A 16,667-nucleotide genomic window follows, 5' to 3' on the forward strand; every position below is an offset into this window, starting at 1 on the left:
ACAATAGATCTTAAATAATTTTGGTATTGTTTTCCTCATTTAGCTCAGTAATCTGCTGGTTAAAGCTGGCCCTGGACAGCGGCCCTCGCTGACTGTGTCTTGTCGTGGTGAGGCAGGCTGGAGCTCTCTAAAGCAACAACAACATATTAGGGAGCTGCTGAATTATAGGCTGAATCCTGAACCCATACTCCCTAAGATGGAGGGGGTCAATGAGTTCACAGAATACATATCTGAGACCGTGGATGTACCGTCCCCATTTGACCTTCTCGAGCCTCCGACCTCTGGAGGATTCCTAAAGCTCTCAAAGCCTTGCTGCTATATCTTTCCTGGTGGAAAGGGGGATTCTGCCCTTTTCGCTGTCAATGGTTTTAACATTCTGATTGACGGTGGCTCTGAGAGGAGGTCATGCTTTTGGAAACTTGTCAGACATTTAGATCGTATTGATTCTGTCCTTCTCACCCATATTGGTGCTGATAATCTTCCTGGGATCAATGGTCTCCTTCAGAGGAAGGTCGCAGAGCAGGAGGAGGAGCAGTCTCAAGGTTCAAACTCCTACAGTGACTGGATGAAGAACTTGATCTCACCAGAGATTGGGGTCATATTCTTCAATGTACCAGAGAAGCTTCGCACCTCCGAGTCGAATTTGAAAGTCAAACGAAGTATTGAGGAAGCCTCTCTTACATTACAATACCTCAACAAGCTGGGAATTAAACCTGAGCCTCTTTTTCGAGTGGTTAGCAACACCATTGAGCCAATCACTCTTTTTCACAAGATGGGTGTGGGCAGGTTAGACATGTTTGTCCTTAACCCTGTGAAGGACAGTAAGGAAATGCATTTCCTTATGCAGAAGTGGGCAGGTAACAGCAAGGCCAAAACAGGGATAGTGCTTCCCAATGGAAAAGAAGGAGAAATATCTGTACCTTATTTGACATCTATCACTGCTCTTGTGGTATGGCTCCCTGCCAACCCCACGGAGAAAATCGTCAGGGTTTTGTTTCCTGGCAATGCACCACAGAACAAAATCCTTGAAGGACTTGAAAAGTTAAAGCACCTTGACTTCTTGAGGTATCCAGTAGCCACACAAAAAGACATATCTTCTGGGGTCTCACCATTAACTGTGAAGCAAACCAAATTAAAGCAAAGAACAGACAGCAAAGAGAGTCTTAAATCATCTCCAAAGACTCACACACCAGCTAAACCTTCTAAGAAAGAAAACGATGAACATGAGGATTTATCCGTCATTGAAACTAAGAGTGACTCTGTCAAGGAGAACAAGATTGAAAAAAAGGAAGAAAAGAAACACACCAAACCACTGAAACCGAAAGCAGAAATGACAGAAAAGAAAAAGTCATTGAAGGAGAAATTACTGAAAAAACACCCAAAGGAAAGGGTGTCCAAGATGGATGAAAAGAAAGATAAAGAAAAGAGGGAGGTTAAGAAAGAAAAACATGAGATTAAAAAAGACGATGGTTTGAAAAAAGATGAAAAAAAGGTTAAATCCAAGGACACTTCAAAACCTGAACTAAGAAAAATAACTAAACCTGACCTGAAACCTTTCACACCTGAGGTCAGGAAGACACTCCACAAAGCCAAAACCCAAGGGAAACCCAAAACAATGAAGAGAAAACCTATAACTTCCAAGGTGGAGAGTGCAGAGATTGCAGTAGAACCAGCTCCTGAGAAGACCGAGCTTGAGACACAGAAGAATGGGACAAGACAAGCCATATCTGCTCTGTCTACTTCAGAAGATCTAACAAAGGAATTTGATGAATTAAAACCCACTAAACTTAAAGATCACCCTGAAGCCCCAAAAAGTGACTCTAACATCTTAGAATTACCAGCTGAAAGAGACACTGAAAGTTCAAATGTTGCAGTGGAGTATAGAGAACAAGATAATGTTACCCAAACTGCAACAAATATAGTGGAGCAGAGCCTTACAGAGTCAGCAGACATTAAAGAAGCAGTGCCATCAGCAGAGGTCAAAGAACAACAGAACAAGTCCCAAGAATCAGAATTAGAGAAATTTGAGGATGAGGGTGCTGCTATTGAAGATGAAGATGAGGAGGAAGTTGAGATACAAAGTGTTAAAAAGAGGACAGAGGATGAGGAGGAAGACATGGGAATAGGAGATGAAGAGGGTGAAGGGGCCACAAAGGACACCAAAGACTTGGAAGGAGTGGACAGAAAGCATGAAGTTGAGGAAATGGAGAAACAGAAAGAGAGGGAGGAAAGAAAGAATGAAGCTGAAGATGAACAGTTTGAAGTAGTAGATGTGATTGAGAAAGCTGAGCTAGAGGAAGCAGAGGAGTTGGATGCCACTGCAGATGAAGAAACGAAAGATTTCTCTGCTGAGAAAGTCAAGGATGTGGACGTCAAAGAAGAAGAGGATGCGTACTTGTCAAATGTTGGAGGTGTCACAGCTGGAATTACTTCTACAGCCCAAGGAGCTGCTGCAGCAGAGAACCTATCATACATCCAGGATGAAACAATCCCAGGTTACTCAGAGACTGAGCAGACCATCTCAGATGAGGAGATCCATGAAGAAGCAGAGGACAGGATACCACACCTCCAGTATGAGGTGGGTAGCTATGATGTCTCAGTCCCAGACCAACCAGGCTCCTTTGATGCCATCCATGGGATGAGAGAAATGCAAGCAGCTGCGGCGGGCAATGGAACAGTCGAAGTATTGATAAATGCACAGGAGCCAGTTATTTCTATCTACACCAGCATACTTGCAGCTCCACTGGCTGAAGAGGAACATGTTTCTTCAGCAACATCTATAACGGAGTATGACAAGCTGTCCTCTTTACCCACTTCTGTTGCAGAGGATCAGTCTGTGGCATCAGTCACAGCACCTCAGACTGAAGATACTGGAAAGAGCTCACAGGTTTTGGACACTGTAAACAGTGTACAACCTGTTACCCAGACTGAAGGCACCCAAGGAAAGGAGTACCTGCATTCAGCTGGAACCATCTCACCAACATCATCCCTAGAGGAGGACAAGTGCTTCAAATCATCTCCTTCTGAAGAATGTCCTCCACTTCCCTCAGAAGGCAAAACAGAGGGAATTGAGATGGCTGCTCATTATGATGATGAAGAGGAGGATGAGTATGAAGATCAAACACCAAATATTGACATTTCACTTGGAAAGTTACAAGAAGGATATTCCTCACCTGAAAAACTTGAAAAAGAGAAGGAAATGGACAAACCAAAAATGTCTGTGCCTTTAGTCCCAGATACTTCACCTGACAAAAGAGTCTTACCTCCTGAGAAGGAGAAGGGATCAGCATCACAATCAAAACTCGCTTCCTCATCACACAGTGTTTCTAAGCCTTCAGATTCTGAATCTATCGTTTTTCCAGAAGCGGAAGACAGGTGCATTAGCCCTGATGACAGTACTGTAAAAATGGCTTCTCCCACACATTCAGGGCCACCTAGTCCCTCTCACTCTCCCCTCAGAATGTCACCTTTGGAAGGGAAGGATAAAGTGTTTCTTAAAGACGTTAACCTAGAACAAGACAAAAGTAAATTTAAAGAAGAAAAACAAAAACCTGATATTTTGGATAAGATGGAAATATCTCAAGCAGTGGAGGAAGAAAAGAAGAGAACTCAGAAAGCAGACTTTCCCACATCTGGACATGTTGAGGCCTTCTCAATTGAAACAGAAAGTCTAGCAATGTTGCCATCAAAAGAAATAAGTGGCACAGAGGTAATGCCTCATCCAAAAGTTGAAAACAAGGGCAAAGGTGAAGAGGAATTAAAAGAGAGCAGTACGGCCGTAATCCTGGAGGATGATAATGATGTTGATGAAACCCATGAAGTAAAATCCTCCACAGAAAAGGAAGCAAAAAGAGACAAGGAGAAAGAGAAGTTAGAGGTTGATAAAGAGGATGTTGAGGAAAAGCATAAGAAGAAAGATCAGTTACAAACTTCTTTGCCACACACGGATGAATCAACAGCTGCTACACCTTTAGAAGCTAAAGAAAAGAATATAGAGGTTACAAAACAAGAACATACAATATCAGAACCAGAAAAATCAGCATTGCCTGCTACAGAGGATTTTGAGATGAAAAATATTAAAGAGGAAGAGTCCCAAGATAAGAGTTATCTGTCAGTTCTGGAAAGGTCAGAGATAGAGAAACAGGAGAAACAGGTAGAGGAAGTTAAATCAGACAAAGTTGAAAAATCAGAACAGGACTCAAAAGAGAAAGATCTGACTGATTCATCTAGTCAATCCTTAGACATACGCTCAGACACCAAAGCAGAAACATCAACATACCATGATTCGATTGAAGAACACAAGGGGACACAAAAAGACATAGTAGAGACATATATTGCAACTGAATTGGAAAAAACTTCAGAGCAGAAATCAGAAATAGTTGAAATTCAGCCTGAACAGGTAGTTTCAGAGAAAATGTATTCATCTGTCTGTGAAATAGACCAGTTTAAAGAAGGAGCAGATGGCCTCAAATCTCAAGTACAACAGTTAACTGAAAAAACATATCTTACCTTAAAAGATGAAGAAAAAATAGAAAGTAAAATTGAAACTGCACTGACATCTGAGAAAATGATTTCAGCTGCCAAAGATCCTGAAGGATCTAGAGATAAAAACATAGAGGACATAAAATCTCAAACACAACAGCAAATGTCAGTGGAAGACCCACACTCAAAATCAGATGCTCGATCTATAGATATGCATGTAGAGGACAGCCAGACCATTACAGAGAAAATGGATTTGGCTGCTAAAGATGATGATGTATCTAAAGAGAAGAAAGTTCAAGAAACCCCAAGTGAGACAGAAATTACTAGTAAACAAGATGAAGAATTGAGCAAGAAGCTTGTGGAAGAAACCAAACCACATTTAGAAAAAGCAGATTATGAATTTAAATATGTTGAAGCAGACAAGTCTCAAATTTCACAGCCCATTGTTTCCCAGGACACATTTAAAGTGCATCACCCTAGCCAAGACATAGAAAAAATTGAAGAAGAAACCAAATTCAAAATACAAATGTTGATTTCAGATAAAAAAGATTTCCCACCAAAATCAGACCATGGATCAAAAGACGAACAAGCAGACTTGAGCCAAGTTCAAGTGTTGCTGTGTGCATCAGAGAAAATAGTTTCTACTAAAGAGGATAAAGACTGGCAAGACAAAAATGAAGAGGAGAAAAAAGTAGCAACAGATAGCACCAAACTACACGGCAAACCTGATGAAGAATCCACAGAACATCAGATTTATGAAAAAACTGAATCTGTCTCTAAATCTGATTATAAATCAAAGGTGCAGAGTCAACCTCTGGAAATAACATCACAGAAAGGAGATTTACAAACAAAAGAGGATGAAAAAAGCAAAGACATACATGTCAAATCTGAACAACCATTTATGTCTGAAGACATATCCTCAATATCGTATGAATCAAACGATAAGTGTGTGGAGTACAGTCAGCTTCAAATCTCTCAAGCAATATCTGAGAAAACAGACACTGCTGCTAAGCAGGATCAACAGTTTGAAGAAAAACACACTGAAGAGGTTCTAACTAAAACACCTCAACCAAGCACCTCAACAGATATGGCTTCTGACACAAAACAAGAACTTAAGGTGATGACTGTGAGAGAAGTGGAGACAGAACCTGTTACATCCAAATCAGATAAAACTGTGGATTCAAAATCTGAACTTGTGTCAGTAGATGAAGTAATGAAAAGAAATGTGGCATTATCTGAACAAATTCTTCCCATTGAACAAGATAAGCCCATTGATTCAAAAGTTAGCACAGAGTGTAAGGAGAAATTAATGAAAGAAGATACATCTAAATTGGTGTCAGATATGGCCCATGTAGACCAGGGAGATAAAAAGAAACCTTCAGAGCAAACTTTAGGCTTTGAGACCTTAGATCTGATCTGTAAAGAAAAAGTTGAACTGAAAGAAGTACCCCAAGAAGTTACCAAGCAACACACAGCATTAGATGAAACAGACACATTAGCAACAACAGTAGAGCAAACAGGCATTGGATTCAAAGTTAATTTGGATTATAAAGAAAAATGCATTGAGGAGATTGCAAAAGAAGCCTCCCTGACTGTGGAAAACACTAAGGGCAGTATAGAAACAAAATTTGATTCTACTTTTCCAACCAAATTTTCAGATGAAGATGAAAGCACAGAGGAAGATGAAGGAGATGCTGTTTGTATGGGAGGTGCAGGTTCAAGACCATTATCTGTAGAACCTTGGAAGTCAGAGGAAGCAAAGGCAAGCAGCTCTGGACAACCTTTAACTTCTGAGACATCTATGAAAAAAGAGGAAATTGTGGCACATTCAGAAGAGGAAGAGTTGATTCGAGATTCAAGTGGAATGCCAGCTGAACAAGAGAAAGAGTGTAGGGTGGATACCACATCACTAAAACTTGCTACTGCAGATATATGTAGTAAATCTGTCACAGAGATTCCAAGTCAACTCACTCTAACAGAGAGCAAAGTAGCAAGCGTCACACTGTCCAGCTCTACCAGTCAGGCAAGTGTTAAGGATACTCAACAAGAAACATTGCCTTCTTCAAAGGAGGCTCCAAAACCTGAGAAGGAGGCTGAGAGAGAAAGGGAAGGAGAACGAGAGGTTGCCTCTCCAGGTTTGGAATCACATTTAGATTTTCAAAAGTCTGGCATTGTTAAGAAATGTACTGAGAAGGCTGACAGTGAGAGAATGAAATGTGAAAAGGAAAAGGATGACAGGATGACTTATAAAGTGGAAAAAGAGAGCTATGAAGCTTCTAAATATGAGCCATATGAAAAGCCCATTTCAAAAGACACAGAGAAAGAAAGAGAGGAAGAGAGCCAGTCTCCTACTCTGGATATAGATTTTGATGACAATAAAAAAGCAAGTCAGTCCCCTTTGCTTGGGGCTGCCTGCCCAGTAGAGGAAAATAGTGATGATGAGCCAGTTTCATTCAGCAAGGTTGATTATCAAACTTCATTTACTGAAACTAAAACAAGTATTCACAGCAGCCACTGTGCCTATTCAGAGCAAGATAATAAAGAGCAATACCAAGAAGAAAAGTTGGGTAGAGAAGAGAGACAAGATACTCTTTATGCGGACAAAAGTTTTACATATGTTGAAACTTATGACAGCAGGGCCATGCCTGCAGCTGGTTTGAGCTCATTTGCCTCTAGTGATTTACAAGACAAATCAGAGAAATTAGAGAGGGAAGAGAGAGAAAAAGAGAAAGAGACTACCAGAGAGGACACACATTCTGCTTGTCAAGGAGAAAAGGAAACAATAAATGCTAAATTGTCAGACATAGAAACTTGTTCAACTGCTTCCAGTCTTTCACAACCTGATAAGCCAGAGAAAGGGCATACAATAGACGACACCTTGGCAACACCTTGCTCAGATGACTTGGACAAAGCAAAAACTTATTTTAAAGTTGAGGCCAGTGTGACTGAAACCTCTTCTCAGCAAGGGCTTTCCACATCATCACAGACTCAGTCAAGTATTCAAAGCCAAACAACATCAACAACATTTGACTATGAAGAGAACAGAACAGAGAGTGGAATCTCAAAATGTGAAGATAACAAAGATAAACATAAATTTGATTCAGTTGAAAGCAAAGAGGACGTATTCTGTTCTGATCGTTACTCACCGTCTGAGAAGGACATACTTCCTGCCAAGTCATCACCTGAGGAAACAGGCCCCCGTGTCGCCTCTCCTGGTTTTTCTGGGAAATCAATGAATGACGATGACAATGTTCTTGCACTTGAGTGCACTAGCAGAACAGATTATTTTACCTGCAAGTCATTGATTGTGAGTGGGGAGACAGAAGAATGTATTGTTAGAAGCCAGAAAATTTTTGCAGAAGAAGAGGATGATTATGAGGATGAGGAAGAAGAGGAAGATGCAAGTGATGTGGATATTGAAAAGGGTGCTAGAGAGATGTCTGAGAAAGAGTCCAAAGCATCATTTGATATCAATACTACATCTAAACCACCTGATATAAAACAAGAAGAGACAAAGGTCTGTGAATTGGAATCTGCCCAAACAAAAGAAGAGACCACTGGGTCATTAGCTTCTGAAGCAACTGCAGCAGTTCTACAGATGGGCGCAGCAGTTCTACAGATGGGCACAGCAACGGCTGAAGGACTCACAACTGAGCCTTCATCAGTACATGCAGATCAGCATGATGCATACAGCATGGATGGTGAACAGTCAAAGAAACAAGACACCAGTTCAACCCAACCTGACCTAACCAAGCCCAGTGATGATAAATATGATGCACAGGAAACTTCAGATAAAAAGCTTGAAGGTGCAGAATCCCAAGCCAGTGCTCAGGCAACCATGTCTGATGCAACTTACTCTTTGTCCTCCTCATTCAGTTGCTCTTCTTCAACGTCTGCCTCTTATTCAACTGGTCAACACTTTGGAGAAGGGCTAGAGCCCCCAATGACTATTACCACCTCCCAACTTCGGTCAGATGGAGACAGTATATCATATGAATACTCATCACTGAAAGAGGAAGAATCCCCCATTATGGATTTACCATATTTAAGTTCTGTGGTACATTCCAAAGATGAATACATGGAAGTCTCTGATAGAATGACACCTGCTACAACAACAGCTGAATCTATATCCAGTCTTGCCAGATTTTCTCCTCTCAGTCCCTTGGAGGAATCAAAATCCTTTCTTCAAGATCAAACATCATCAGCAGAGGAAAAGTCGGAGGAGGACATGTCAAGCATTAAATCTGACAGAGACCACCTCTCTGATCCTAAACAAGTACCTGTAGTAGAATTACATTGCTCGATAGTGTCAGAATCAGCAGCTTCTGAGCTTTCTCACCCCACTGAGGTAGAATCTGCTACATCTCTTACATTTAATATTGAGCCTTTGCAGATAGCGGGCCCTCCAGACAAACAATTACAGGAAAAATCCTTTGATGATGAGCCTGAGGAGAACAAAAGTCATTTTGAGGAAGGGACATTACCATGCAGAATCGAGTGTGACAGATCGTCAGCTCCTGATCAAAAAACAAGCACAGCATCATTACCAGGGCAATTTACCGATGTAAAAACCTCAGCCACAACATCACAGTCATTTGATCTGCAAACCACAGATAGAACAACAAAAATGACAAGTTCTCAAAATGTGCCAGCCACAGCATGTGGAACACTCAGTACTTACACCACTAGTGTCGAAAGTATAAAGCAAGACGGGGCAGAGAAGTCAGAGGAAATAAAATACACAACTGAGAAAGCACAGGAGACAGTAGAACTGGAAGAAGAAAAAGCATGCAAGATGGATTATGAGAAGATTATAGATGAGAAGAAAGACAGAGAAGTAAAAGAGGAAACAAAGGAACAAGAACAGATGAAACCTGAAGAGAAGGTTGGTGTGAGATCAGAAAATGTGGGAGAGATGCTAGATGATGTCAAGAAAGGCAAGTCAGAGCAAAAGATGGATAGTGAAGAAAAGGCTAAAGTGGGCTTGGAAGAACCAAAAGAAAAGAAAGAGAAAGAACAGATGGAAAAGATGGGAGAAAAGGGAGAATCTAAAGATAAAATGGAAGAGAACAAGGAACACATAGAAGAAAAGATTGAAAAAGATAGCAAGAAATCAGACACAGCAGAGACTAGCCAGCAAAGTGCCTTTGTGTCTGCAATTCAGCAAGAGGAGGTTGTATGTCTAAGGGCTCCACCTGGCTATGGGGATGATGTTTATGAAATCATGGATGAGGAAGATGAAGTTGAGGAAGTAATGAAGTATGATTCGAAAGAACCTCAACCAACTCCACCATTATCTCAGCCATCAGAGATGCAAGCTTCTTACCCTGAGGTCTCCAAGAAGTCAGAAGAGGGAGTAACTCGACCATCTGACCTTGACATGGAGACCACATCTTCTCAGTCGCCTTCACTCTTTAAACATTGCAAAGGAGATATCTCTCCATCCTTCATAAACCCAAGCCCACATGAATTATCCAGTGAGGAAGGAGTCAAAAGTGATCATTCCATGAAGGATGATGGCGATGAGCGCGAGCAGCACTCTGTCAAGAGGAGATCTCACAAAGAGCAGCATCGTCATCCCCATAGTCACCATGAGGATGGCAAGGAGGGAACGCACAGCCTGCCGAGCTGTACTGAAGTGGGACATGGCGTTTTTCTTGCAGGGGAAGAAACTCCTCCCACATCTTTGAGCGATGTGTCACTTCTCTCTCAGTCTGACTCAGATGTTCCTCCAGAGACTGAGGAATGCCCATCAATTACAGCAGAAGGAAACCTTGACTCAGATGAAGATGCAGAGCATCTACCAGTGGACAAAATGTCTGCTGCGGGTGGCAGTGGAGGGAGCCATCACTCATCGTCTCCAAGGAGTCAAGATCCCCCACCCATGCCAATGAAAGACCCTCTTCCTCACCCACCACACCCTGATGTGTGCATGGTTGACCCAGAAGCCCTTCTTAATGGTCAGACCCACACAGAACGACCAGTAAAGAAAGACCTTAAGACCAACAGAGGCTTGAGGAAGAAACTAGGAAAGTCTGCATCACCAGCACGTAAAGGAGATGCGAAAAGCAGGCGATCGACCACGCCTGTTAAGCAGACAGCCAAAGACTCCTCACCTAATGCCCCTTCACTTATAAGGAAAGATTCAGAGAAGACATTTAATTTGTCCAAAATGTCTGAGACGCAAGGATCCAGGGTAGACATCTTCAACCCCGGAAGAGGATTGGTCAATGGTGTTAAGAGTAATACAGGTGCAAATATCTCACAACTAAACAGTATAGGTCCTGCACTAGACCACACATGCAAACAACCAGTGTTTTTTTTTTTAGGCTCCAACCTGAAGTCCAGTGCTGGGACTCCACCTGGACCACCCATCTACGTTGACCTAGCTTACATTCCCAACCACTGCAGTGCTAAAAATGTTGATCAAGAGTTCTTCAAGCGGGTGCGTGCAGCATACTATGTCATCAGCGGAAATGACCCAGGCAGTGGTGAACCCAGCCGTGCAGTTCTGGATGCACTGCTAGAAGGCAAAGCACAGTGGGGCACTAACCTGCAGGTATAGTTTGCCTTTACACTAAAACAAAATAACATGGGATATTTTGTATCCCTGATGTAGTAATCCATTAAAAATATATCCTGAAATTCCAGACATATTTATTATACCCAAAGGTCTTGCAGTACAAAAGACAGTATTTTATAATGAATCTAACAATTCATTCCTCATTTAGGTTACTTTAATCCCTACACATGACACAGAGGTAACTCGGGACTGGTATCAACAGACCCACGAGAAACAACAGGATCTGAATATAATGGTCTTGGCCAGCAGCAGCACAGTAGTCATGCAAGATGAGTCTTTCCCTGCCTGCAAAATAGAATTTTAAACTGGTTTTCTGTTAAGAGCTTGCTTTTTGTTTTTCATTCATTTCTAATCTTTTAGGTTTAGATGAGTTCTCCACCCACAGCATTCCATCAGCTGCAATTTATAGTTTGTATTCTAATCTTCAAAGGCAACACAATCCTAGTGCTGTCATAGGACTTTTTTGTAAGCTTTGGTCCTGATCTAAACTATTGTGCTTTTTTGATTGCATCTGTAAGGCTGAAAACTAAATGTTCATTAGCTAGCTGCTATGAAAAAATAGTATAATGTTCAACATAGGCTGAAGTTTGTCTGTGGAGCTGCATAGCCAATTTAATTTGCTCATATTCTTTAACATAATTTATAGAGACCAACATTTTGTCATCCAATGCCTGTAATTTGAATTCAAAGCACAAAAAATGCCCTTGGTAAATCTGATTCATGCCCTGCAACTTTTTTTTTTCTTCCAATGTTAGCAAATATATCACAGATATACAAAGTTGTCTATGAGAACATTCTCTTTATGTACGGTTAAGAGAGACCACTTCTAAGAACACCGACTCACAAAAATGTAATGGAACTTCCTTGTGCGCTACTAAGGAGGCTGAACGAGGTCTCCCAAGTCACTTTGAGATCACATACCAGCAAATACAGAAAAGAAAGAAATAATGATACACTAATTTGCTAATCCAAAGAGGATTTATGCCAAATCTCAATTCTTTCAAATTGTGATTAACAAAATCTGCAACCATAATCAGATTTTGGCTTGGCAAGGCTCTAAAATAATCACATGACTCATGCAAAAGAGTAGAGAGTGTTTTTCAGTGGCTGGTATTGTAATGACTTTACTAAAGCACGATGCTCAGTCTAAACTTTGTAGGTACATTAATCAAGTGCTCTGTTGTGGGGATTTGAAGACTGTATGTATCCACCTCTTTAAACAGACTAATAACAAGAACAGCTTGTCTACCATCTGCAAATTAATTGAGTAGATTACTGTTAGAGTCAGATGGAAATTGTAATTCATTACCAATAACACAATGTTCCTTGCTTAAGTGAGGATTTTTTTATGGTAATTGTTGTCAAATTAAAATTTGGCCATACCCCTTTAGACCAATAATGCTAACAAATATTAATCAATCTGCCTGTTTTAAATGTTTTTGGATTCAGATTTGACATTTGCTGAATGTTTTGTTATTGATATTATGTATTGTTTATATACATATTTGACCAGAGTTGTTTTAGACTGAGATTCCCCAGACACAAGCACTTTAGGTTTATCCTGTTTGAAAAGAAATGTCTCTTTGGTAATGGATATTGCACTGATTACCAATGTAGCATTGAAGGTGTTTTTGTTGTGGAGACTAATCAATATAATAGAACAGACAAAATAGTTTTCAGTGGTTGCTGCGAGAGCAAACAGTGAGGGTTACCCTCATGTGCCTTTTGTATGAACCTTAAAAGACAGTAAGTGTTAACTGACAAGGTAAAACATGAATACATTTCAAACAATATTACAAATTAAATATATATTCATATACATACAACTCAGTGTAGAATAGTTTAGAATAATGGAATAATTTATTATGTATTTTCTGGAATTAGAAATCCATTATGACCTTATTTCTTTAGGTTTATGATAATACAATTTTAATTGACTGACAAGTTAGTGCATTATAAAAACAGCAGGTGTTTATAATGATAGCACTGTATTGCACCATATGTGATTGCACTTTTCTAAAATGAAAAAGCGAGTTTGGTGGGTAGGCAGCATGTAAATAATTAAGTAATGTGTTCATTTTTTTATTTAATATTTTGATCAAAGTGAGAGGCTTTCAGATATTTGTTTTCTAGTCTAAAACAGTGAATGACAGATGAAATACTTTAACCTATAGTAAATTGTACGAAAGTCAGTTTTTGAGAACAAATACACTCAAAGTAGAGGGATGTTACAACGTTTTAAGATGCATTTTTGACTTTTTGTTGCTAACATCCACTAATTAATTGGATTTTTATGGAGCCCTAGTATTATCTCTTTAAAAATAGAAAGATTTTTTTAACCCACCTAAATTTAGGCTTTTTTTTTTTTTTGTTTATAATATTTGGTTCTACTATTTACAAAAGGCTAAAAACATATCAGCAGTCTGCCATTGGCTTTAGCATACTGAAATAGACTGGATTAACGGCAAGACAGTGGCTCTACATCTTTTTTTGTTTTTTCATTGTAAGTACCTTAATCAATAGTACTGCGTTATCTTGACCGTTATTTTAAAGCAAAGCAACAAGGGCCTACTGGTAAATACACAGTACTATTTCCTTCAAAGAATCATTGATATCAAATTATCCAAACCATTTCAAAAACAAGCTCTAAGAAACACTGAAATGCCTATAAGGGTTAAAGGGATTGTTCACCCAAAATAAAAATTCTGTCATTTCATTCTTCCATGAAACACAAAAGGAAATTTTAGGCTTAATTTTAAGGACTCACAGGCTCAGTCACCATTCACTTTCATTGCACCTTTTTTCCATACAATAAAAGTGAATGATGGCTGAGGCTTTCAGTCTCTAACCTTAAAGACCGATTTATACTTCTGCGTCGAACCTACAGCGTAGGCTACGTGTAGCTACGGTGGTGAACTCCCCTAATCCACTAAGTCCCAACAGGGGGTCAAGTGGACCTCCTCATCAAATCTGAGTGCATGTCTAGTCTTATTTATGTAAAAGTCAGTGTTATGCATTGCAATTTACTTCATATTATTATTATTATTTTTTAATACAAATCAAGTTTAGTGGCAGGATCTTTGTGTACCCTTACTAACTGTTAACACAAAGGTTAGCAGTAGTGGTCAAAGACTAAGAATTTACCTCTAGGGCCTCAAAACTAAATGTTTACATTAATTATATAGACATTAATTAAAACAAATTACTTGATCCCACTAATAATACACACAAATATAAACCTACAGTGATTTTTTATTTTTTTATGATAGAAGGATTATGTTAAATTGGGCTGACTCGATGTACTGTATTTCCTTTGGTGTGGATAGATTTAATATTTGAAAGCATGAGCATTTTATTTCAAATACCTGGCCTTAGTAACAAGTACGATAGGATCTTGTTTATTAGCTGTGATTTCTTTCCACACAAATATTTCTGTGTTAAAGATAAATGCACTAACTTTAAATAATATTTTTGAATGTAAAAGTTGCTTTGCTAGATGCTGCTTGAACAAAACAAAGAACTAGCAAAATATGCACATGGAACAGTGAACCTCAGATAATGGGTCACAGAGAGAACAGTGGTTTGGAAAGAGTGACTCATGTACAAAAAAAAAAAAAAAAAATGACCATACACTCATTATCAGTGGTTGCTGACTATAGTACTGATACATAACTCTTTCAACAATAACAATAAATAACATTACATGTACAACAACTACTACACTGAAAACCGATTACACTACAAATTTGAGGTTTACTTCTTTAATGACTTGAAATGCCAAAATAAAAGTCAAAACAAATGACGTAACCTGTACATAAATCAAAATAGCTGACAGTCATTTATGTGAAACACTTTCTTTAAAGAAAGTTCTATGGTCAATGTAATTCTACTTTCCAAAAGGTAAAAAAAACAAACAAAAAAAAAAAACATCTATTAGTTTACTTTCATTCTCCAAACACATCATTTTATCATGTGATGGATTCATTTGGTCATACACAGTATGTCATGCATATGTATCCATCTTTGCATGTGATCTTAATCAGAATAAAAGCTAAACTATTTTAAGAACATATATTTGAACAAGCTAATTGTCTTTATGGTACTGATATATGCATATATTATCAGGCTTGGCTTCTGTTTGCCCTAAGATGTTGTTAAGAAGATGCTGTGATATATCCTAAATTTTTTGGCGCTGTATGAATCTTAGTTTTTTTCTTATTTAGTGCAATATTCCACATTTTGTCTTTAAAAGCTCAACGCAAAAGTAGATTTCTGCTGACTTACTGTAAACAGACCCATCCTGGTGATAATCAATAAAAAACATTTATCAAAATTTGGAAAACTGTGTGGTTATTTTTTTCTGTTTCTGTTGAACTGGCATATTAATTTGTCAGGCTGTTAAGCTAAAGAGACAGCATCTGTGCCATGCTGTTCATTGCCATACAAAATCATTTCAACTTGTCCTTTAATTTGTTAAAATAAATAAATAAATAAATAAAAATCATCTTTACAGAAATGCACTTACAATGGATGTCTATGGAGCAAGGCATTGCACCAGTGTAAAAATATACAATTTTAGAAGTAAAGCCAATGTAAAGAGTTTGTATATACTGTACATTATACATGTTAACATAAGACTAGTTTAAGAATCACTTACCAGCCTTGTGTTGTTAAATCCAATCTTTCCACTACTGTCATGACTATGTAAAGTCAATTAACCTGGTAGCTTTTGCATGATATGCACAAAGATACCAGAATGTGATGTGACATCCACAGCAATGACATTTGTAATGAATAAAATCATTTTCATCCCCTAAGAACAGTAACTTCACCACTGAAACAGACTACTTCACAGCTCAAACAACACTGAATAATTAACAAAGTGCTTTAACAAAAATATGAGCAGCATATTTCATAGTTTAAAGTTTAAACCCTCCATACCTTGCCCTATAGGCTGCAAATACATTAATATACTGTACATATTTTTAAAAATATAAATATTTACTCTCCCTCTCATACATATATAACAAATTTGCTGTGTTTTATGTGGTAGTGCTGTAGATAGAACTTAACTTACACTGAATGCACAACAGTTGAGATGACCTGTTACAATTCTTTCTCGTATCCCAGCTTAAAGGGGTAGTTCACCCGAAAATGAAAATTCTCTCATCAGTTACTCACCCTCACGCCATCCTAGATGTGTATGACTTTCTTTCTTCTGCAGAACACAAACAAAGATTTTTAGAAGAATATTTAAGCTCTGTAGGTCCATACAAGTGAATGGTGGCTAGACCTTTGAAGGTCCAAAAAGGAGATTAAGTCAACATAATGGTAATCCATAAGACTCCTGTGGTTTAATTTATGTCTTCTAAAGTGATCCAGTTGGTTTTGGGTGAGAAAAGACCAAAATATATAAAAAAGTTTCACTGTACATCTTGCCATTGCAGTCTCTTGGCATGATCATGATTTCAAGCTCGATTACACTTCCTTGTGCTTGATGCATGCGCACACTATATAAAAAAAAAATCCTGTTACATTTACGGTGAAAAACTGGCAGCTGGATTTGCCAGGAATTCTGTAAAAAATACAGTAAAATGTTAAT

At 38.8% G+C, this 16,667-nt stretch overlaps 1 protein-coding gene across 1 annotated transcript in view; it reads left to right on the forward strand.

The window, feature by feature from the left end:
• Positions 1-15,400, forward strand: part of LOC127437177 (microtubule-associated protein 1B-like) — a 48,129-nt gene extending 32,729 nt beyond the window's left edge. Inside the window, exons 5-7 of the mRNA XM_051691928.1 lie at positions 44-10,733; positions 10,812-11,041; positions 11,214-15,400. Of these exons, the coding sequence (XP_051547888.1) occupies positions 44-10,733; positions 10,812-11,041; positions 11,214-11,369 (11,076 nt within the window). The 3' untranslated portion in view covers positions 11,370-15,400. The remainder of the gene's footprint in view (positions 1-43; positions 10,734-10,811; positions 11,042-11,213) is intronic.
• Positions 15,401-16,667: the final 1,267 nt, after the last annotated feature.

This window comes from Myxocyprinus asiaticus, chromosome 48 (assembly GCF_019703515.2).
Source record: "Myxocyprinus asiaticus isolate MX2 ecotype Aquarium Trade chromosome 48, UBuf_Myxa_2, whole genome shotgun sequence".
Taxonomy (NCBI): Eukaryota; Metazoa; Chordata; class Actinopteri; order Cypriniformes; family Catostomidae; genus Myxocyprinus; species Myxocyprinus asiaticus.